This window comes from Perognathus longimembris, chromosome 28, assembly GCF_023159225.1.
Source record: "Perognathus longimembris pacificus isolate PPM17 chromosome 28, ASM2315922v1, whole genome shotgun sequence".
Lineage (NCBI taxonomy): Eukaryota > Metazoa > Chordata > Mammalia > Rodentia > Heteromyidae > Perognathus > Perognathus longimembris.
Window position 1 is genome coordinate 12,096,032 of NC_063188.1, and position 24,861 is coordinate 12,120,892.

The 24,861-nt window shown below is 38.9% G+C and overlaps 1 protein-coding gene across 6 annotated transcripts in view; it reads left to right on the plus strand.

The window, feature by feature from the left end:
• The window catches only part of Arhgef6 (Rac/Cdc42 guanine nucleotide exchange factor 6), a 117,769-nt gene that overhangs the window by 64,262 nt on the left and 28,646 nt on the right, over nucleotides 1-24,861 (plus strand). For 5 of the 6 annotated variants that reach the window (XM_048336946.1, XM_048336949.1, XM_048336948.1 and 2 more), the window contains 3 exons: nucleotides 8,293-8,387; nucleotides 13,486-13,581; nucleotides 15,129-15,251. In XM_048336946.1, coding sequence (XP_048192903.1) covers nucleotides 8,293-8,387; nucleotides 13,486-13,581; nucleotides 15,129-15,251 — 314 coding nt within the window. Of the gene's footprint in view, nucleotides 1-3,242; nucleotides 3,248-8,292; nucleotides 8,388-13,485; nucleotides 13,582-15,128; nucleotides 15,252-24,861 lie in introns of those variants that run through there. The other variant, XM_048336952.1, reaches the window with a different exon arrangement.

Consider the following 24,861-nt stretch of genomic DNA (forward strand, 5'->3'; position numbering starts at 1 on the left):
TTCCTTTATGGCCAGTGATGTAGAGCATTTTTTCATATGTCTCTTGGCCATTCTCATTTCCTCATCAGAAAAGTTTCTTTGTAAGTCTTTAGCCCACTTGATGAGGGGGTTATTGGTTCTTTGCGGTTTTGTTTTGGAAGAAGGTAATTTTTTTAGTTCTGCATATATTTTAGAGATGAGGCCTTTGTCGGTTGAATGGCCTGTAAAGATCTTCTCCCAGTCCGTGGGCTTTCTGTTTATCTTGCGAGCTATGTCCTTTGCAGTGCAGAAGCTCTGCAGTTTGATGCAGTCCCATTTGTCCAACCTTTCTTTGATTTGTAGCCTTTCTGGGTCATTGTTAAGAAAGTTCCGTCCTGCGCCAAGGAGCCCAAGTGTTTCTCCTACTCCTTCCTTCAGTGTTTTCAGGGTGTCTGTTTTGATTTCAAGGTCTTTAATCCATTTGGAATTGATTTTGGTGCAGGGTGATATATAAGGATCTAGTTTTAGTGTGTTGCATGTGTTGAGCCAGTTTTGCCAGCACCATTTGTTAAAGAGGCTATCTTTCTTCCATACTATTGTTTTATCTCCTTTATCAAAGATTAAGTAGGCGTAGTTCTGTGGGTTCAATTCTGGGTCTTCAATTCTGTTCCATTGGTCTTCAGGCCTGTTCCGGTGCCAGTACCAAGCTGTTTTTATTTCAGCTCCTGTCTTGACACCTCTTGATTGCACACCCAGAAAAAGAAGTTGAAATCATAGACTGTTTCAATGCAGAGGGAGGTTGGATTGTATGACCATGGAATTCATGTTGAATTGTTTTATAATCACATTGTATGATAAAAAATAATATCTGTAATCTTTCTAATTAAAAATTTCCTTTAGGACTGGGATGGAGGTCAGCATTGGAGCGCTTGCTTAGTATGCACCAGGCCCTGGCTTTTATCTCCAGCACTTCCCCCCCCCCCCGCCTCAGGCAATGGCTGTTCTTTTTTATTCTTTATGTCTATAATTCATGTAGTACGATAGTTAAAGACAACAGTATGTAAAGGGAAGGTAAGAATACGATATGACTCATTAGCAGACATGGTCTTTTCAAAGTACAAATAAAAAGAGCATTAGAAGCTTTTATGCCCTATTGAATGTAAGAGGGAAGGCACAACACCACCCATTTTTAATAATTACTTTATTGTTGTTTTCGAGGCGATATACAGGGGGATTCCCTTGATATACGTCAGGTAATAAGTACATTTCCTTCCTTTTGCATCGTGTCATCTGTTCCCTCCTTCTCTCCCATTCCTTCCCTCCCATTTCTGCCTGACGTGCTTCACTTTCAGCAGTGTCCACACCAGCCAATGGGCTCCACCACTGCACTTTTTCACTCATTTCCCGCTGATTCTGTGCCCTCCCCCCACCTTCCCTCAGCTGTGCACGCAACGCCATCCTTTCTGTGTTATAATACAGAGTGAATAGGCAACCAAATCAATACTTTCAATAAAGCCATCTGTATATGAGTTTTGCCCCCTCATAAAATATGCTAGTCATGAATTCGAGGATAGTTCTCTCCATTCCTGTGAATAAAAAGCAATGACGAGGTTGAGCATGATGTAAGTCAATAATTTGAATTATTGTAGTGAGCGATAGTCTAGGTCAGCAGACTTGAGATGATGATGGTGATGATAATGAGCTTCAGACATTATGTGACACTGCATAGAGACTAGGAGACAGAGGAGTCAGAATGGTTTTATTAACGGATTTGCAGTCTGTGCTTTATTGAGATATAATTCACATACCATAAAATTCATCAGTTCGCTGTTTTTCAGTTGTTGTTTTTTTGCCAGTCCTGGGGTTTGGACTCAGGGCCTGAGCACTGTCCCTGGCTTCTTTTTGCTCAAGGCTAGCACTCTACCACTTGAGCCACAACGCCACTTCTGGCTTTTTCTATATATGTAGGGCTGAGGAATTGAACCCAGGACTTCATGTGTACGAGGCAAGCACTCTACCACTAGGCCATATTCCCAGCCCCTTCCTGTTTTTTAAAAAATATGTTAACATGTTATGGCATAGCATGTTATGCCATGATCACCATTCTCTACTCTAATTTTTCTTTTTTCTCTTGTCGGTTGTGGAGCTTGAACTCAGAGCCTGGGCACTGTCCCTGAGCTCTTCAGTTCAAGGCTAGCACTCTACCACTTCAAGACATAGCACAACTTGTGGTTTTCTGGTAGTTAATTGGAGATTAGAGTCTCATGGGCTTTCCGGCCTGGGCTGGCTTGGATCCTCTGTCCTCAGATCTCAGCCTCCTGAATAGGTAGAATTACAAGTGTGAGCCACCAGTGCTCGGTTTTCTACTCTAATTTTATATCATTTTTATTACTTCCCTAAGAAATCTCAGTAGGAATCCCTGCTTTCTTCATTCTCTGTTAACCACTTACTTCCTTTCTGTTTCTTTAGATGTTGCCTGTTCTAGAAGTTTCATATAAATAAAATTATATAATAATGGCACTTTATATGCCACCTCTTTCACTTAGTATAATACTTTCTAAGTTCATCCATTTGTAGAGTACATTAGTCCTTTTTCCTTTGTATGGCCGAATAACATTCCATTATATGGATATACCAGTTTTGGTTTATCCACTTAGCAATTATTGGACCACCCAATAATGTTACTGCTACCATTAATGTGCAAAGTTTTGTTTGGACATATATTTTCCTTTCTTGCACACTGGAAATCATAACTTATGTCTGACATTTTGATGTGCTTCATGTAGCTAAATTTTTGTGAATTTTGCAGATCTTTTCTAAGAACTAAAATTTTCTTGCTTTTCTCTATTATTTTTCTATTCTCAGTCTCATCAGGTTCTAGTTCTTATTATTCCTTTCTTATGTTTAATTTACTCTTCTTTTTCTAGTTTCTCAAAGTGAAAGTGAAAGTTACTATGAGATCTTTTTTCTTTTTGTTAATGTAGACTACTTTGAGAGCAGTTTTAGGTTCACAGTAAAACTGAATAGAAAGTACAGGGAATTTCCTGCCACCGTGCACAACTTCCCCCTCTATGAGCATCCAACACCCTAGTTTTTGCTACAAGCAATGAACCTACATCCATAGGCCATAGTTTACAGCAAAATCCATTTTTGGGTTGTAAAATCTATAGATTGTAGAACCTATATATGGTACATAGCCACAATCATGGTATCATACCAAAAAGTTTCACTATCATAAAAATTCTCTCTGCTTTATCTCTTTATCCCTGCCTCCAGCCATTATCCTGTGGTAGCCACCAATATTTTCAAGGTCTTCCTAGTGACTTTTTCTGAACATCATCTAGTTGGAACTAGACAATATGTAGCCTTTAAATATTGGATTTTTTCTTTTGGAGCTGATAATGGGACTTTGACTCAGGGACAGCACGTGGTCCCGTAGCTTTTTTTTTTTTTTTGCACCAGTCCTGGCTGGGGCTTGGACTCAGGGCCTGAGCACTGTCCCTGGCTTCTTTTTGCTCAAGGCTAGTACTCTGCCACTTGAGCCACAGCGCCATTTCTCGCTTTTTCTGTGTATATGGTACCGAGGAATTGAACCCAGGGCTTCATGCATGCTAGGCAAGCACTCCACCACTAAGCCACGTTCCCAGCCCTGTCCTTTAGCTTTTTTTTTTTTTAAAGCTCAAGACTGACACTCTACCATTTGATGATTAATATGTTTGCTCAATATCTTGATGATTTCACTACCCTTTTGTCTTGATTATAAAATTAGTAGATGAAAGAGCTACATTTAAGATGATTTTTACCCTAGAAATGGACTTGCTTCCGCTATTGAAAGTGTATTTCTTTTCTGATAAACTTTCTTATCACTTTCACTACATCTTTCTTGAATTTTGCTTGGATTCTCCTCTCACTAGCCACAAAAATCAAACCTAATAGATATGCCTACTATCTAATAACAACCCTATACCCACTAAGAGGGAACAGTTGATCAACTGAAAGTAATTTAATAACATTGTCCACCTTCCAACCTTGAGTTCTTTGTTTGAACTCAGGGCTTTACACTTTCTAGTTAGGAACTTACCACTTGAGCCATATCTCTAGCTCTTTTTACTTTTATTTTTGAGATTGGATCGTGTGTGTGTGTGTGTGTGTGTGTGTGTGTGTGTGTGTGTGTGTGTGCGCGCGCGCGCGCTGGTCTTGTGGCTTGAAGTTAGGGCCTGGGTGCTGTCTTTGAACATTTTGCTCAAGACTACCACCCAACCACTTGAGCCATAGCACCACTTCCAGCTTTTTGGTGGTTAATTAGAGATAAGAGTCTCATATACTTTCCTGTCTGGGCTGGCTTTGAACTATGATTCTCAGATGTCAGCATCCTGAGTAGCTAGGATTACAGGCATGAGCTACCGGTTAGGATTATAAGCATGAGTTATTGCTACTTGGCTTTCCCTGGAATTGGATATTTCCTTTTCTTCACACGGAAGGCTGGAGCTGGCTAGAGTTGAGTATCTCCCTTTGCCATGTCCATTAGAAACTCATGAAATACTAATGGATTCTGTGCTGGTAAACTAGTTTCTATTGAGGACAGGCCCTGTGAAGAACAGAATGCTTTGAGATAGTAATGGCTGCTTTCTTCCTCCCCTCCCTGAAACATGGGGATATTTCTTCTCTTTTTTTTTTTTTTCCACTGGAACAACCCCATATGCCTGCTAGAAGAAAACTCATTAAAGTGTGACTGTGTGCTTCTTCTTCTTCTTCTTTTTTTTTTTTTTTGCCAGTCCTGGGCTTGAACTCAGGACCTGGGCACTGTCCCTGGCTTCTCTTTGCTCAAGGCTAGCACTCTGCCACTTGAGCCACAGCGCCACTTCTGGCCTTTTCTGTTTATGTGGTACTGAAGAATCAACCCAGAGCGTCATGCATGCTAGGCAAGCACTCTACCACTAAGCCACATTCCCAGCCCGACTGTGCTCTTCTTAACGGGCTCTCAGGAGTTCCCAACTCTCAGTTTTGTCTGTATAGGGCCTCCAGCAATTTGTCAACTACACTGTAGGCTTTCCTACCCTGGTCCTAGTTCCCATGGAGGCTTCTTTTTGTGGGTCTCTGCCTTGGTAAGTTATAATTCACCTTATCAGCTTTTCTCTCTACCTTTTGGAATGGTAGTATTTTCTGTAATCATCCTTTTCTGATAGAGCAAAGAAAACTTGTTTGCCTTTTCCCCCCCCATTTTGTCTAGATATTAATTTCTTGTTAGGATAATAATTTCCAAGCTCCTTGCATTCTAGACTGGAAATCAGAGAAGTCTTTTTCCTTTTTTTTTTTGTCATTTTCTTCTTTATTTTCACAGCACAAAAAGCAGCAAATAAATCTTTAATTAGGTGTTACCTAAATCATTCATCATAAAACTTAACATGATTCTTCTTTTTAACATGGGCATTAATAACAATAGCATTTCCTTTAAGCACCTGTTTAAGCTGTAGTACCTAAACACGTGTGTGTGTGTGTGTGTGTGCGTGTGTGCGTGTGTGTATACTTGTGCTTGTGCGCTGGTCCTGGAGTTTTAACTCAATGCCTGGTGTCTTTCCTTTAGCTTTTCAAGTCTGGTGTTTTACGACGAGTTATAGGTCCACTTATGGCATTTTGCTGATTACTTAGAGATGAGTCTCACAGACTTTCCTGACTGCTGACTTCAAGCCCACAATCCATTGATCTCAGCCTCCTGAGTAGCTAGGATTACATGCATAAGCCACCAGGCACTGGTGTGTGTGTGTGTGTGTGTGTGTGTGTGTGTGTGTGTGTGTGTGTGTGTTTCATTTTACTTCATTTTGAAATGGTTTTCTAGTATCTTGTGTTTTATTTGGCCTTTCTATAGGGGATAGCATTCCTACTACATCACTGGATTAATTCTAGAGAGCATCAGGGCCTTCAAACCTCTAGGCTTACAGTTTTATTTATCTATTTTTTTTGCCAGTCCTGGGCTTAGACTCAGGGCCTGAGCACTGTCCCTGGCTTCTTTTTGCTCAAGGCTAGCACTCTACCAACTTGAGCCACAGCACCACTTCTGGCCATTTTCTATATATGTGGTGCTGGGGAATCGAACCCAGGGCTTCTTGCATATGAGGTCATATCCCCAGCCCCTTACAGTTTCAGGGTCTCACTATGTAGCCCAGGCTGGCCTCAAATCTGTGATTTCCCCTGCCTCAGCCTTCTAAGTGCTAGATATAGTTTTACAGAATCATTTCTGAGGAATAAAGGAACTGAAAGTAGACATGTGTTTCTGGGGGTACTGGCTATAATTTGAGTGTTAGCTTTTGAAAATACCCTTGTGGATTTTGGCCTATGGCCACAAGTGATCCTCAACTAGGACGATATTGCCCTTCAGGTACTATTTGGCAATGTCTGTATACATTTTTGATTGTTGTGACTGAGATGTGTGATGGAATGCAGCTGGCATCTAGTAGGAAGAGAACTTGGATGCTGCTAAACATGCCATAATGCACAGGACATTCCCCCGTGACAGAAGAAATATCTCTAGTATGAAATGTCAATACTACTGCTATTGAGAAACATAATTTAATCCTCTTAACTTGGTCAAATTGGTTCCCACCCACCACTATCTGCCTGGGCAGCTTCTTACTACCTAGTCACAATGGTCTCTGATATAGCTTACATGTCATAATCTGACATGTCATGATCTCTTGAACCTTAAAACCAAAGCAACCTGCCAGATGGTGGCAGAGTCAGGTCAACCATCCTCTATACCAGCTGTTTCCCAGTAAGCCACAGTTCCTTGGTCTTCCACTTATTCCAACAAAAAATTGATCATCATGCATTGCCTTGTGAGTACAGCCAGCCTTTGATATTGACAAAGAATTGGTTCTATTACCCCAGTGACTACTAAAATCTGTGACTGACCATTTGAAATGATAAGATATTGGCATAGAACATAGGCATACTATTATACTGATATCTATCTATCTATCTATCTATCTATCTATCTATCTGTCTGTCTGTCTGTCTGTCTGTGTGCAGGCCAGTCATAGGTCTTAAACACAAGACCTGGATATGGTGTTTGAGCTTTTTTGCTCAAGGCTAGCACTCTACCACCTGAGCCACAGCTCTACTTCTGGCTTTTTGATGCTTAACTGGTGATAAATGGTTCACAGGTTTTCTTCCCCAAGCTGGCTTTGAATCACAATCCTAAGATCTCAGCCTCCTGAGTAGCTAGGATTACAGATGTGAACCATTTGTGTCCAGCTCTGTCCCATATACTTTAATCTCTAGGTTTCCATATAGTAACTGATCCCAAATGAACAGTTGCTGTACTGTATTGTTTAGGGAATAGTGGAAAGAAAAAATTCTTTAGTACAAATGAAATTTTATTTATTTATTTAAATTTCTAGTTTTAATAATAAATGTCTACTCTTTCATAGTCAATATAGCTGAAGATTTCTCAGTCTTCTAAATCTTGGCAAAGAACCAGCTTTGATTTTGTTTGAATTTTGTTGCTTAAGATCACAATTCTTACTTTTAACTGACAAATAAAATTGTATATCTTCATCATGTACAATATGTTTTAATTGTAAAATGGCTACATTGGGTTAATTAATACATACATTATTTCGTATATTTATTGTTTTTGTGAAAAGAACACTTAAAATATACTGTCAGTAATTTTGAATAACATGCTGCATGTTATTAACCATAGTTATCATGTTATACATCCCTTGAACTTATTCTTCCTTATTGAAATTTGTAATCTTGACCAACATTAGTGGGGCTGGGAATGTGGCTTAGTAGTAGAGTGATTGCCTAGCATGCATGAAGACCTAGGTCCAATTTCCCAGTACCACATAAACAGAAAAAGCTGGAAGTGATGCTGTGTCTCAAGCAGTAGAGTGCTAGCCTTGAGCAATAGAAGTTCAGGGACAGTGCCCAAGCCCTGAGTCCAAGCCCCAGGACTGGCCCACAAAAATTCACTGTATCTCCACTGGGTACTATCCCTTTGGTTTTTGCTAACAGACCTTTCCTCAGGATAAGAGTATAAAAAAAATGGGAGAATTTTGAGCAATACTATGTAAAGGGCAGGTCTTCTAGTTCTGGGTTACTGAAAACTTGCGTGAAATTTTGTGTTTTTGTGAGTCATATACCACAACCAGTTGTCATACAATTGTGAAGTACTTTGCTAGATTGAAGTAAAGTGCATTCATATTTTGTTCTACTTACAGTGATAGCCTAAGTGAAGAGGACCCCTTTGGAATTTGGTTAAAATGTCTAAGGCTATATTTGAACTTGGACTCTTTTGACAATCAAAATACCTTGATTTTTGCCTTTCCACAGGTGTTACAGAATATCTTGGACAATGAGAAAGAATATGCTAAAGAACTCCAGTCTCTGCTTGTTACTTACCTAAGACCTCTGCAGTCCAACAACAAGTAAGATTTTAATTTTAAACCTCAAGTTAAATAAGGCCAGATTATGTCAGCATATGGAGTCATTACTCCATTACTCTTATGTCACTGAATAATTGATTTTGCCCTTTAGAAGAATTTCCACAGATCACAGGTTGCCAAGAACATGGTCAAGGCAACAGAAATTATGCAAGATGTTGCTTTTGGAAAGCTTAGCTGGCTTTTACGAGGGAGGGATAAACAGATCTGGATTTTCTGCATGTTATAATTTTTATCTTGTATTTTAAGCACATTAATTTTCCATATTTATGGTATATAATGTGATATTTCAATTGCATGTAAACAGTGTAGAATGATCAGATCAGGTAATTGGTATGCCCATTACCTCAAACTTATACCATTTTTTCTTTGTGTTGGGAACATGAAAAGTCCTTTCCACCAGCTATGTTAACATATACAATAAATTGTTGTCAACCACAAATAGCTTGTTGTGCTATAGAGCATTAGATGTTATCTTTCTTATTTTTTTTTGTTATCTTTCTTATTAAGCTGTATCCTCAGGTCTGTTTATATCCTGTCTCTATCTCTTCTATCTCTTCACTTCCAGCTCAGACTCTGCTTAACCTCTATTCCTCTCTGAGATTAACTTTTTAGCTTCCACATATCTTGTACATTTTTTTGTGTGCCAGTACTGGGGCTTAAACTCAGAGCCTGGGTACTATCCCTTAGCTTTATTGCTCAAGGCTAGTGTTCTATGAGTTGAGCCACAGCAGCACTTCTGACTTTTTTTTTAGTAGTTAATTGGAGATAAGAGTCTCACAGACTTTCCTCCCTGGGCTAGTTTTGAATCATGATCCTCAGAACTCAGCCTTTTGAGTAGCTAGGATCACAAGTGTTGAGTCAGTAGTGCTCAGCTCTATCTTTTACATTTTAAAGTGATGTATCCAGTTTTATCACAGAGAAAAAGGACTTCCCTGTGCTTTTATTCAGAAAGCACATAAACTGGACATTACCATGCTCATTCTTACCCAAGCTTGCCAAAGAACTACCTCTTTTCCCTGCTCTGGGAATGGAAAGAGTATGGCATTTTGTGAATATTCTTGAGAGCATTTCAAGCTTGTTTCACTCTGGCAAACTGTGTGAATGACAATGAGATGTGAAAGTCTTTTTTAAAAAAACAAAATGTTCAAAACTTATTTTGATCTGAAGCCTGAATTGAAAAGCTTAGTTTTCACTCAAGAAATCTATTTACCACCCATTTTTGGTACTTGTAGGCAAAGCATCTTTGGCATTTATTTGCTATATATATTGATTATATTTCATTAGCAACGACGATCTGTAAGTCAAGTGGAAAATTCATCAGTCAGGGCTGGGAATATGGTCTAGTGGCAAGAGTGCTCGCCTCGTATACGTGAAGCCCTGGGTTCGATTCCCCAGAACCACATATATAGAAAAGGCCAGAAGTGGCGCTGCGGCTCAAGTGGCAGAGTGCTAGCCTTGAGCAAAAAGAAGCCAGGGACAGTGCTCAGGCCCTGAGTTCAAGCCCCAGGACTGGCAACAAAAAGAAAAAAAAGAAAATTCATTAGTCAGACCATACAGTGGAGGGCAAAGCTTCCCCCTCATGTTGTTAAGAGCTGACTTTTGTTGGATTATGTAGGTTTAGTATATTTTACTATTTCCCTTCCTTTTTCTAGATCTTGTTTGTTTAGGCACAATGTCTTGATTAATTTCTAACTTAGTGATTCTTATTTTTGTACTGTTCCCCGAAGCTCAGGGCCTGGGTACTGTCTCTGCACATGTTTGCTAAAGGGTAATGCTCTACCAATTGAGCCATATCTCTATTTCCAGCCCTTTTGGTGGTTAATTAATGATAAGAGTCTCACAGGCTTTCCTGCCTGAGCTGACTTCAAACCACAATCCTCAGCTCTCAGCCTTCTGAATAGCTAGGATCACAGATGTGGAGCACTCGGCTGATTTAGTGATTCTTATGGCATTAAAGGAATCCTTTCTTCAGTAGGGAATATTTGGATGTGATCAACAATGAAGTGTTTTGTTGTTGTGTGTAATGCATAGTGTTCTGTGAATCATGTGGGGTTGGATGGGATCTCATTCTTCCATTGAGTCTAGTGCCCTGGGAGAACTGGATATCTCCACTGAAAAGAAACAAGTCTATTTGTGGGCTGATGGCTCATGCCTGTACTCCTCTCAGGAGGCTGAGATCTGAGGATCCCGGTTTGAAGCCTCCCTGGGCAGAAAGTGTGAAAGTCTCATCTCCAATTCTACAGCCAAAAGCTGTACTCCAGGTATGGCTCAAGTGATAGGCCATAAGCAGAAAAGCTGAGGGTAAGCAACGCTGGCGCACGCGCGCTCACACACACACAAACACACACACAGAAATAGAAAAGAGAAAATAAAGTCAAGAGATGTTGACTGTCTTGCTTACCACATTCCATTAGAAGCTGACAGACCAGAGCCACCATGTCTCTTCCCACGAAGTGTAATGCACTCTAGTTATAGACAGTGACAAATAGGAAAAAGAAAGTAAAACGATAATCCTGGAAGGGGACAGGTAATATTTCAAATGAGGGGGAGACTGGTTAGCAATCAAGAAACAGGGAGAAAGAAAAGAGGCTGGGCAGAAAAGGTGAGAGACCTGAGTCAGACCTGGACTGTTCCACTTTGCATTCATAATACAGTTACAGTAAGTTTCCATGAGGCTGTCTCATCAGCACCCAGATCATTTGGGCAAAATGGAATGTTTATTGTCTGATTGAGAAGCTCTCAGTCGGGCTTCTGAAGCAGGTTATCACTGCTAGGACACAGAAGCAGTCAGGATGGCTGTCTGCAGCTTTGCTTTGGTCCTCATAATGGGGGTTTTCCAGCCTGTGGTTCAAGCGGGTATTATAGCAGAGGAGCTAGGACTTTTTTTGATGTTTGTTTGGGTCTCTCCTATTTTTACTGGTCAGCAAAAATTAATCTCTTGGAAATTTCCACCTCAGATTACATATTCTTAGTTTTCTCAAGGCTTATATTACAAGGAACACAAATATTATGTTTTTGCCTGTCCTGGGACTTGAACTCTGGGCCTGAGCACTGTCCCTGAACTTTGGTGTTCAAGTTCTACCACTTGAGCACAGCTTCACTTCCAGCTCCTTTTGTAGCTCATTGGAGATCAGAATCTCATGGACATTCCTGTTTGGGCTGGCTTTCAACTGTGATCCTCAGATCTCAGCCTCCTGTGTAGCTAAGATTACTGGCATGAGCCACTGAACCTGGCCACAATTACATTTAGCTTATGTGAGAGCTAGCAACATTTAACATCATAGTTACACAGATGTCATACATGCATATTCACTTAGTATTTGCCTTTGGAGTAAAACTTAGAGACTTTGGCTAGGGGAGATACAGGTATGAATGACTGACAAAAAGAAGAACTTTAGGGCTCTTACAAGTTAGGAAGGCAGTGCCAGTGAACTCAAATAGACTTGTTATCATGTAATATATGCAATGTCCATTTGGTTCTATATATTACATAAAATAACATTTGCAGTCATTTTGCTTGCATACACTTACATACCGAGTAAGATTTTGCATAACACTTACATGAGGCTTAAACATATAGACTACATATTAGTATGTTAAATTTTAGTCACTTAGTATATGATTTTATATAAACAGATATTTAAATGAACTATGGTTTATTTTAGGATTATATATTCTTTTTTATTTCCAGTCCTGGGGTTTGAACTCGGCCTGAACTCTGTCTCTGAGCTTCTTTTTCTCAAGGCTAGTGCTCTACCACTTGAGCCACAGCATCACTTCCAACCTTTTCTGAGTAGTTTATTAGAGATAAGAGTCTCATGGGAACTTTTCTGCTATGGCTGACTTTGAACCTGACATCCTCAGATCTTAGCATCCTGAGTAGCTAGGATTACAGGTGTGAGTCACTGGCACTTGGATAGCTATAGAACTACATATTCTTAAGGAGAAAGAATGTGTATAATACAATGGCCAGTGAAGCAAATCTGAAAAGTTTCTCCTCCAGCATGGTTAAATCCTTGCTTTCTGGAGCTAGACTGTTTTGGCTCAGTTTCTTTCTTTGCCATTCATTGCCTTGTAACTTTGGGTGACTGAATTAAGTTCTTTGTACCTGTGAAATGTAGACAGCAATGGTCTCTGTCTTATGAGGTCTTATTTGTAAAATGCTTACTTAAGTGTTCAGCACTGACCGATGAGGGCTGGCTCTTATTCTTATCACTTATTGTTTGGTATGAGAAGTGTGGAAAAGAACATTCTTTATACAAAGTCTTCAAATAAAATTGTTCAACTTGACTTAATTCAATTCCACTTCAAAAACAAATATCCAAAAAATGAGCACTATTTTTCTTCCTTTCTGCTTCCTTTCATGAAGAATCTTTTTGTTGGTATATGAGCATTTTAGTTCTGGAGAAAGATGGTCTTACTACTTTTTCTGTGCATTATTTGCGTGTATATATCTTTTAGTTTGCTTTTCTAGATCCTATACCCAAATATTTTTTGTGTGTGCTGATGGCTTGACCTCAGGGACTGGGTGTTGTCCCTGAGTTTCTTTGCTTAAGGCTAGCACTCTACCCTTTGAGCTACAACTACACTTACAGCGTTTTTGGTGATTAAATGGAGATAAGGGTCTCATGGACTTTGAACTGAAATCCTCAAATCTCAGACTGCTGAGTTGCTAGGATTACAGGCATGAGAAACCAGCACCTAGCCTCACAAAGGTTTTTTAATGCTTATTCCCAGCTATAGTGTATTTCTGTCTATTTAGACAGGTGTTGAGTACTTATTAATATTTCTTATGGCTTTGTAAAATACCAAAAATACCTAGGTGTCCTTTTATGATAACTGGTTATCTTTAGGATTATTATTCCTATTGTAGAAAAGGGAAATCAAGGAGAAAAGCATAAAGAAAATGCCTAAAGCCATAGATTTGGTGAAAATAAAAAAAAAAACCCTAAAAGTTAAAATACTGAGATTGTTTCCCCATATTTGTCAGATATTAGGACTCTTATCAGTTAACTAGACCACAATAGCATAGTTAAAGTCATCCTTAAAAATTAATTAAATGTATATGTGTTTTTTTCAGTCTGAGCTCTGTGGAGTTTACATCTTTACTGGGAAACTTTGAAGAAGTATGTACATTTCAACAGACACTCTGCCAAGCCTTGGAAGACTGTTCTAAGTAAGTCAGTCATATTTGTTAGGATGGCCAACTGAGAGTTGTTTTGGGGGGATTGTTTCCTTTTAACCCTAACCCTAACCCTATGCTTTGAATCCGGGCATTTGATACTTAGCATTTACTCTAGCCTTGATCCATTGTTCCAGAACCTAGTAACAATACAGAGAAAATGCACTAGGTGGTGGTGTTCACAATATCAAACCACTACATGTATATGAGGTCTCTATAGCTAGTAAATTTATATATGAAAACTCATGTTAATGTGCTGTTTCTGGTCAATATAAAAGTTATATAAGGTACTCACGATGGATGACAGCTTTAATATTGGCTAGACACCCTTGCCTATATTACAGATTACTTATAAAACTCATTCAGATTATTCTGTTTCACAAGTCCTTCCTCCTTCCTCCCTTCCTCCCTCTGTTGTTGCTAACCCTCCTCCCTTTGTCTGTCCTCCCCACTCTTTCTGTTAGGAATTGGATCCAGAGCCTTATGCATTTGAAGCAGGCTCTCTACCACTAAGCTCCACCCCCCAGCCTCATTCGATTCTCTTTTAATCACTCCTATCATTGTATCCCTTATGTTATACTACATCCTAAATAGAAGAATGGAAAGCATAGCTTTATGTGAACCACAGCAGATTTCTGATGGCTGGTGTGCTGATTACTGAAGTGCTCAACATTATACTACAAAGTGGATTAGAATTGATCCCCTGGCAATATATTTCTGTTGCAAGATTAATTTTGCAAACAGGATATTTTGGAGAAATTGATTCCTTTCATCTATACTGGAAAATTGAGAATGATTTCTTGTTTCTTGAGCTCCTGGTGACATAGGTCATTATTCAGGGAAGAAGAAAAGATCTCACATTCAAATGCCAGTAGGAATGTAGATAATATGGAAAGATACTTGCTAAGTGAAAAGGGCAGATTACAAACTAGATTTCTAATCCTTGTTGTTTTCATTTAATAGAGGAACACATAGGATAAAATGCCCATGGAATGTGTCAAAATGGATGTAATAGTAGATACGATTGAATAGTGTGATTCTGAGTAACTTTTTTTTCTTTCTATGCCTTTCTGATTTTTTCTATAAATGAAAATGGGCAACTTGTAATTTTTAAAAATTAATTAAAAATGATGTGGTCAATCAGCGTAGCGCAACTACCAGGTCAACCACACTATAATATTCTTTTATGGTATGTTGATTTGGAATTCACTTAGTTTTGCCTGCACTTGAACTTCAGATAAATTAACTGAATAATTTTAGCATGCCAAGCCAAACTTAAATATAACCATCTTAATAACAAATACCCCAACCAGTTAACTCAAAGTATCTGACCCTGCATATTAGAGTTTGGGGGCTAGAGTTGAAATCAGTGGCTAAAAACATCTGCATTTCATGGATAGGATATTTCTAATATAGCTTTTGAAGAAAAATAACCACAAAACATTCAAAAGGTTTCCATGGTGCCAGCATTAATCGGAATAATCTTCTTTTATCTTTGGTTTCCTATTTTACATTTGGTGTTTCACCTGTTTTGCTTACAGATTTCCAGAAAACCAACACAAAGTGGGAGGTTGTCTGCTGAACCTCATGCCTCATTTTAAATCTATGTATTTGGCTTACTGCGCCAATCATCCTTCAGCTGTGAGTGTGCTCACTCAGCACAGGTAACTTTTCTCTCATTCAGCTTGCTTTTCCTGTTCTTGATGGCAGGAAGTAATTTATTACATGCACGGATATGCATTCATTGAACAAATAATTGATCGAATACTCAAGGATTTCCTCAGGAAACATACATTCTTGATGGAAATACAGACATTCAATGAAACTCGAACATGTTTCAGAAATAGAATAGAGGATGTGGGGACACTTGGCAATGTCGTGTTAACATAGTGGGGTGAGAAGTACGGGAATGGCCTACAAAGACTTTCCTTAAGCAAAATTCTGGTTAAATGGCATGGGTTAGCTTTTCATGTCCCAATTAATGTTTTCATTCATTTTAATGCCAGTACTAAGGCTACAACTCAGGGTCTTGTGCTGTTCTTTAACTTTTTCACTCAAGATTGGTGTTCTCTCTACTTGTGGCTTTTGTTGCTTAATCGGAGATAAGAGTCACTTGGATTTATCTATAGTATGGGCTGGCCTTAAACTGTGATCCTCAGATTTCAGTCTCCTGAGTAGCTAGAACTACAAGCAGGAGCCACTAGCAACTGGACCCAATTGATGTTTTCTTAATCATAAATATTAATGCTTGTTAATTATATGTATCAATTGGTTTCACTGTGACATACTGATACATGCATATAGCATACTTTTTAATTTTTTGGGTCAGGAATCAGTTGGCTATACATATGTTGATTTCTTTCTGCTTTTTTGTCTTCTATTCCATTGGTATATGCAACTCTTTTTATGTGTCTTTTTATTTATTGATTTGTGTGTGTCGAGTCATGCTGCTTTTGTTTCCATGGCTTTGTAATATCTAAAATCAGATACTATGATATCTATAGCATAAAGCTTCCCCCCAAGGATTACATAGCTATTCAGTGTCTGTTGTGATCCCCTATGAAGGTTATGATTATGTATTCTAGTTCTGTCAAGAATGTCATGGATGTATTGATGGGAATTGTATTGAATCTGTTAATTGCATTTGATTTTAAGAACACTAATTCTCCCTATCCATCAATATGTAAGGTATTTACGTCTTGTAGTATCCTCTTCAATTTCTTTCTTCCGTGTTTTATATTTTTTATCTCAGATATAATCACCTCCTTGGTTAGGCTCATTCCTAGTTTTTTTTTTTTTTTTTTTTTTGCCAGTCCTGGGGCTTAAACTCAGGGGCTGGGCTCTGTCCCTGGCATATTTGTGCTCAAGGCTAGCACTTTGCCACTTGAGCCACAGCTCCATTTCTAGGTTGGTTTTTTTTTTTTTTGGTGGTTAATTGGAGATAAGAGTTTCATAGACTTTCCTGCCGAGGCTGGCTTAGAACTGAAATGATCAGAACATCAGTCTTTTGAATATCTAGAATTACAGGCATGAGCCACACACCTGGATGTCTTTGGAGTTTTCTAAATACAGAATCATATCACCTATAAACACAGTGATTATTATTGTTATTTGTGCAGGTCCTGGGGCTTGAACTCAGGGCCTCACCATTGTCCCTGAGCTTTGAGGCAGTGTCATTTCTGGTTTTATTTTTGGTGGTGGTGGTTCAGTGGAGATAAGGGTGTCATAATCGTTCCTGCCTGGGCTGGCTTGAAATGTGATCCTCATATCTCAGTTTCCTGAGTAGTTAGCATTACAAGTATGATCCATTGGTGCCTAGCTAACAAGGTAATTATTTAAGTCTATTTCTGTTTGGACTCATTTTATTTCTCTTGCCTGTTAAACCTGGCTAAAATTTCAAGTACTATGTTAAGTAAGAGTAGTCAGAGATGACACCTTTTTCTTGTTTCAGTTTTTCCCTATCCTGTATGATGTTGTCAATGGGCTTGTTATGTGCAGTCTATTGTGTTGAGATATTACCCTGCTATACTTGATTTTTTCAGAGCTTTTATCATAAAAGGAATGTTGAATTTTATCAAAGGCTTTTTTCTGCATCTATTGAAATAATCGTGTATTTTACCTTTAATTCTACTTATGTGTTGTTTATTGAATTGCATGTGCTAAACAATATTTGCATCCCTAAAATGAAACCAAGCTGGTCATGGTATGTGACCCTTTTAACGTACTGTATGTTTGCCAGTATTTGTTGAAGACTTTTTTGATTCATGTTTACTATTGATCTTTGCCTGATGTGTGCTTGCAGCTTTTGTTGTTATTGTTGTAGTCTTATTAGGTTTTTATAGCATTCTAATACTGGGTTCTTAGGGTAGGTTTATAAACATCCCTTTACTTTTTATTGTATTTAATATTTTGAGGAATATTGGTATTAGTTTTTCTTTAAAAGTCTGTTAAAATTCAGCTGTGATCTGTCTTGGGCTTTTCTTTGTAGGAAGAGACTTTTTGTCCTCCTTCAATCTTATTGATATTTTTAATATTTTAAAATATTGTCTTGGTTCAATTTTCATAGACCACGTGTCTTCAGATATTTTTCCATTTCTTCTGGATTTTCCGAATAAATTTTCATATGAAATTTGAAAATATGAACCAGGAGCTCATGCTTGTAATCTGAAAATATTCGCTAATGATCATTTAGATTTCAGTGGTATCTGTTAGTTTAGGTTGTTTTGCTTTCTATTGATTAGTTTGGCTTGAGTTTTTTGTTTGTTTGTTTGTTATTGTTTTGTGGGTCGTGGGGCTCGCGCTCTGGGCCTGGGTGCTGTCCCTGAGTTCTTTAGCTCAAGACTAGTGCTCTACCACTTGAGCCACAGCGCCACTTCCAGTTTTCTGGTGGTTAATTGGAGATAAGAGTCTCACAGACTTTCCTGCCAGGGCTGGCTTTGAACCTCAATCCTCAGATCTCAGTCTCCTGAGTAGCTAGGATTACAGATGTGAGCCACTGCTGCCTGGCTTTGGCTTGAGTTTTTAATTTTGTTTATGTTTTCAAAGATTCAACTCTGTTTCACTCATTGTTTATATTTTTAGTCTCTATTTTTTATTTTCTCTGATCTTTGTTTATTTCTGAGTTGCTGATCAGTAGAGGAAGTCTCACAAATTAAAATGGATGTAAGGAAAGGTAGAAGCAGCCCAACACTTGTGTGAACTGTGTGACAAGACCTTTAAACAAAGGGATCTAATAATAATTTACATGAATATTCATTGTTTTAGTATCATGAAGGATAGGGTCAAGGCTGGCAATATGGCTTAGCGGTAGAATGCTTGCTTTGCATGCACAAAGCCCTGGCTTCTATTCCTCAGTACCACATAAACAGAAAAAACCAGAAGTGGTGCTGTGGCTCAAGAGGCAGAGTGCTAGCCTTGAGCAAAAAGAAGCCAGGGACAGTGCTCAGGCCCTGAGTCCAAGGCCCAGGACTGGCACAAGAAGAAAAGAAAAAAAAACCAAGAATAGTGTCAACTAATTTTAATAGTGAGAATTTGCAAAAGACCTATATGAGTGCCACATCTCTCCAACCGTTCCCTAGTCTCTGAGTACTCTTTCCTGGCACATTTACTCACAGAAAATTGGATGAGATGCTCAATAGTAGATTTCGACCATTGAAATAATTTGCTAGAAATCCAGGTAGGACAACAGCAAGATCAACTCATAGAGGTTCTTTTGACTAATTCAGAACAGATACAGATTCTGAAGCTAACTCAAGACAGAAAAGGATATTCTTCAGTTAATCTGGACTAGATTTGAATTCTCAGAGACAGGCTAGAAGAATAGTTAACACCAAACACTCAAAAGTGATAGAATTTTTGAGTTTTATTCTAGTCTGAAATAGTTATAGAATTGTTATATGAGGACATTTTATTTATTTATTTTTTTTTTTGGTCAGTCCTGGGCTTGAACTCAGGGCCTGAGCACTGTCCCTGGCTTCTTTTTGCTCAAGGCTAGCACTCTGCCACTTGAGCCACAGCGCCACTTCTGGCCATTTTCTGTATATGTGGTGCTGGGGAATCGAACCCAGGGCCTCATGTATATGAGGCAGGCACTCTTGCCACTAGGCCATATCCTCAGCCCTATGAGGACATTTTAAAAGCAAGACTCAGTAGGTCTTATGTGAAGGTCAATTTTATCTGCCTGATAGCAATTTTGAATTCTGAGAGAAAATAGTAAATATGAAAAGTGAGTTCAAAGCAAGAGCCCCATGATCAAGGATTTTGTGAATTAGTGGTTCAACTACTTATAGCTAACATTAGCTAACAATAGCCCTGAAAATGCTCCAGGACCATGATAAAATAGCTTACAAGGAAGTTATTATTATTACCATCTATGCTTTACAGATAAGACATTGGAAAGCTTCAATTCAGTAATCTGCCCAACAATTTAGCTGTTAGGTGGCTGAGCCAGAATCTAGGGCTGTCAGACTTCTAAAAATGCTGTTGTTAAAACATATTTGATCAACAGAGAATAATCTAAATGTAAATTTAAAGGATTTCAATAAAGTTAGCACCCAGGAGCTCATTACTCAGCTTAAGCTGTCAAATGTTATCATTTCATTTTTTATACAGCAGCTTTATTTGATGTACTGTACATAAGCCCTGTATTTCACTCATTAAGTGTACAGTGAATTGATTTGTAGTATATTCACAAACGGTGCAACTATGACTCTAATCAATTTTAGGACATTTTCATTACTTGGCAAACAAATCCATATCTACCAATAGCCATTCTTCATTTCTTCCCAACCCCAACAACCAAAGCTAATCACACAGAAATCCTTCATGTCACTATGGATTTGCTTTTGCTGGGTATTTCATTTAACTAGTATCATATGACATATACTCTTTTGTGTCTGGCTTAGCATACTTTCAAGCTTTAGCTCCACTTGTAGCATGTATGAATACATCATTTAAAATTGCTAAATATTTCATTGTATGGATACCACATATTGTTCTTCCTTTCACCAGGTGATGGATTATGAATAATGCTGTTTTGAACACTCACATGTGTTTGTGTGGACATCTGTTTTCATTTCTCTTGGGTAAATGCCCAGGAGTGGAATTACTGGATTCTGTAGAGAAGTGTTTGCCAGGATTTTGTTTTATATTTCAACTTTGGAGGGACTCTGAGGCTGTTTCTTAAATTTCTGTTTTTGTTTACTCTTCTTTTTCTGGTTCCTTGTGGTACAATGATATATTATCACAGATCTTTCTACTGTGTTTATTGAGACAGAATCACCTTGAACTAATGATCCTTTCATATTCTGAAGTGCTGGGATTACACATATGTGCCACCATGCCTAGCTTCCTGTTCTTCTTTATTGATGTGGGCACTGATTATTTACAAATGTCCATTTTAGTACTGCTTTTGCTAAATCCCACAGGTTTTTTATTTAATGTGTCTCCATTTTCGTTTGTTTCAAGCAACTTTTCTATACTCTGGCTAGATAACTTTTGCTAGATACTTCCTATTGCCCTTGCATCCATTCATCCATCCACCCACTTATCCAGCCAGCACTTTCTCTCTCTCCCTCTCCCTCCCTCCCTTCCTTCCCCTCCCTCCCTCCTTTCCTCCACCCTCCCTCCCTCCCTCCCTCCCTCCCTTCCTCCCTCCCTCCCTCTCTCCCTTTCTCTTTCTCTCTTTCCTTCTCTCTCTTTCTCTCTTTCCCTTCCTTCCTTCCTTCCTTCCTTCCTTCCTTCCTTCCTTCCTTCCTTCCTTCCTTCCTTCCTTCCTTCCTTCCTTCCTTCCTTCCTTCCTTCTTTCCTTCCTTCCTTCCTTCTTTTCTTCTTGTGCCATCCTGAGGTTTGAACTGAGGGCTTATGTGCTGTGTCTGAAGATTTTGTGCTTTATCACTGGAGCCACAGCTCTGTGTCTGTCTTTTGGGTAGTTTATTGGAAATAAGCGTCTTGCAGACTTTTCTTTCCTGGGCTGACTTTACACCATGATCTTCAGATCTTAAGTAGGATTATAGTACCCAGCTCCGTGAATTCTTTACCTACATGTTACTTGATGTACATGTGTTCAGATATTTTCCAAAGCTTTTCTTATTGTTTTCCGGTTTGCTTGCTACCCTATGGATTCAGATTGTTGCTGTTAAATAAGAGGAATACCAACATCTCAATTGTTTGTTTCTTTTTTCTTTTTTTTGCCAGAGCCCTTAACCTGGACTATATCCACATTCTTCTTCAAATAAAACCAGTTCGTTTGGGGGAGAGCTTCACTTCTATTTCTCTAGACTGCATCTCCCCTTTGGCACTATTCTGGCTGCTGGTGTGGGGGTTAGTTTCTGATCTTTTTTTAGCTTGCCTCTTCTGGCATGGGACCTCTGTCCAAGTGAGCTGGGGGAAGGGGAGGGTGAGTTGACTTTTATATGTTCAGTCTTCCAGTCCTGAGGTACAGCTTCAGCTCTAGGAATAGGTGTTAGATACAGGGAACATACTAGCTCTCAGTCACATTTACTGGGAATTTTAGTGTTTTTTAGTTAGAGTTGAAAGGGATGAAATATGATAGTGATCCATCCCTTTTGGTGAGATATATCTATTGATTGGGAGCAGAAGTATGAGTAGGCCTGGTTTTTTTAGTTATAGCTTCCTGGAGTGGATCCCAGTCATACTGAGCTAGGAAGAAGGGAGAAAAGGGTGCAGCAGATCATGGCTCAGATGCCTCAGACTCCCCCTGTTCTTCACAAGTTTAACACATTTTCTTCAACAAATGTTTCTTGGTCGTATGCCATTAGGAAAATGTCTAGCTATTATAAATGGTTATTTTTTTTTCAATTGTCCTTATTTGACTGGTCTAATGAACATCTCATGCCATCATGCCTTATGCCATAAGTGGAACTCTTTACCATTTTCTTTTTTCTTTGCCAGTCCTGGGGCTTGGACTCAGGGCCTAGGCACTGTCCCTGGCTTCTTCCCGCTCAAGGCTAGCACTCTGCCACTTGAGCCACAGCACCACTTCTGGCCGTTTTCTGTATATGTGGTGCTGAGGAATCGAACCTAGGGCTTCATGCATGCTAGGCAAACACTCTACCGCTAAGCCACATTCCCGGCCCTACCATTTTCTCTTAAGTTATTATGTTGCACTACTTGGTCTGAGCTTAATTGTCTTACCACTTTTATTGTGTGCTGGTCCTAGGGGTTGAACTCAGTGCCCAAGTGCTATCCCTGAGCTTTTTTGCTCAAGGCTGAAAAGCCCCAGAGCGCGCGCGTGCACACACACACACACACACACACACACACACAAAACACACACACACCAGTAGAGATTCTTTGAAACATTATGATTTAAAATTTGTCACACAATTTGATGACTTTGGATGCTTTTGAGAACTAAAATATTGTTTTTTGATTTTTGCTAGTGATTGGTTTTTTTTTTTGAATTTTATGATAGCTCTTGAAATGATGGAAGACTTACTGGAGTCATCACAGAATAAAGTCTCAGTGTTCTGGTTTATTTACATGTAAGGGATGTAAATTCAATTAAAATATTGAGATATTCCTCAGCTGTGCTTCTAACATGATCTTTGCTATTTTGCATCTCTGAATCGTTCGTAATGACCTGTTCATAGGCAAAACATAGGTGAGTGGATTTTATAGAAAATTCAGACTAAAATCTTTAGGATAATGGCTTCCTCTGAAACAGGGCTGTTAGTGGATTTCTGTTCTTCCCAAGCTAAAGCCAGAATGCTAAGATGAACTTCTCCCTTTAGGTCTGTAGGTGGCAATGTCAAACCAGAAATCCTCTCAAGAAATGACCATGAGAAGGCATGTGGTGTTAAAATTGTATAAGGGAATGGAGGTATCTTGTTAAAAATACAGTAAAGTATGGTATAAATTTGGATAGGTAATCAGACCCCAATTTTTGTGGGTCCCCATATTTTACATACATTTGAATGGTAGCGCCTGCCTTTTGTTATGAAGTCTTCTGGGATTTCCCCTCTCTGTCCCCTACTGACTTGCAAAGGTAACATCTGGCTCTTCCTGGGAATAATTTTTCCCTTACACAAACAGCCATTTCATCTCACTGCTTCAATACAGTGGGTGTAGCATAAATCCTTTCTGCAAGAGACAGGGTTAAAAGAGAGCTGAGAGAAGGGAGATTTAGCATAAGGGGTGGACCTCACTTCCTGCCCTGTTGCAGCAACTGCCACAAACACCCTGTGTACTTTTGTTAGTTCTTGGCACTCTGTTTAGCATTGTTGCCAGAAATAATGAGTGTGAGAAAACTATGAAGAGCTGTGTATTTGCTTCAGGAGCAAGGAACACAGGAAAAAAATCTGAGTCTCAGTTATGTGTATTGCTTTCTTTGAGAACCATGGAAAGGAGTTAAGTGAGGCCAATCATGAATAAAAGGTAGTGGGGATAAGAAAGAAGCAGCAGCCTAATCGTGGGGAGTAGAAAATGAAAAAGGGAAAATAAAGATCTATCCAATCCAGTGTGAGCAGCAGCTCTGGGATTTTCCACTGGCTAAAGGTCAAGGCCTCCTAAATCTCCTTGCCAAGTTATAGTAACTCCCAAGAAAGGCTGGCAGGGAGTGAACGTGGTGGAGATGAGGAATATGATCCTCTGTTCAGTAGAGTCAGGATCATTCAAGTTGGCATCTACACAATGATTCCACACAAACACTGTTCCATGAGATGATTGAAGTCTGAGGTATTATTACATTGTAGAACAGTTTTCTCCAGCTTCCCAGACCAACTCAGAGTGAAACAGAACTCCATCCACCATGTAGCCTATGAAATAAATATATGTTGAGTTTTGGACAGCATTTGTACATTGAGAACTGCTTCTAATGTAGTATAACACACATTGAGAACATGTGAACTTCCAAAGGCAAGTTTTGACCCACTGCCATATGAAATAGGCTATTTAAAATTAAAAATTCACTTGGAAGACATGTTGTTCTTTGATATAATGAAGATGTTTATGAATTAAACTTACTTGGACTCAGGAGGCTGAGATCTGAGGGACTGAGGTTGGAAGCTAACCTGGGCAGACAAATCCAGGAGAATCTTCTCATCAATTAATAGGCCAAAGTGGAAGTGGGGCTGTGGCTCACGTGGTAGAGCATCAGCCTTAAGTGAAAAGGGTAGAAAAGAGCAAGAAGTCCTGAGTTCAAGCTCAAGTACTGGCACATACAAAAAACTTTAACTTATTTCCATTTCTTGGAGTTCATTTTGGTAAGCATCATTTTATATGGTCATGCAGTTCTTTTTTCTTTTTTTCCCCTATGGTTTATTCCCAGCTGTTACTGTTTTCGGTTTTTGTACTCTTTGTCTTGTATATAAATTTTTCTGAGTTGGGGAAGGGAAGGAGAATCACAAAAACGATGTGACAAAGGGTGAGCCAATGCAACAGTGATACTCACTAGACACTATGTTGGAAATGAACTTTACAACTTGTAGGGGGAAGTTGGAAGAGGAAAAGGAGGGAGGGGTAACACTGTTCAAAAATTAATGTATTCATTACCTTACTTATGTAACCCCTCTGTACATCACCTTTATAATAAAATTTAAATTAAAAAAACAAACTTAGTTTGCTAAATAACATGCCTTTTAGGATCAACTTGTGGTAAGAAGCAGTGGTTCTAAAAGGCATTTTTGTTGCACTAGTAAATTTTTTTTTCACATTGTCAATGTCCCTTTATTTTTTTTTCATTTAATTTTATTGTCAAGGTGATGTACAGAGGGGTTACAATTACATCCGTAAAGTAATGAGGACATTTCTTTG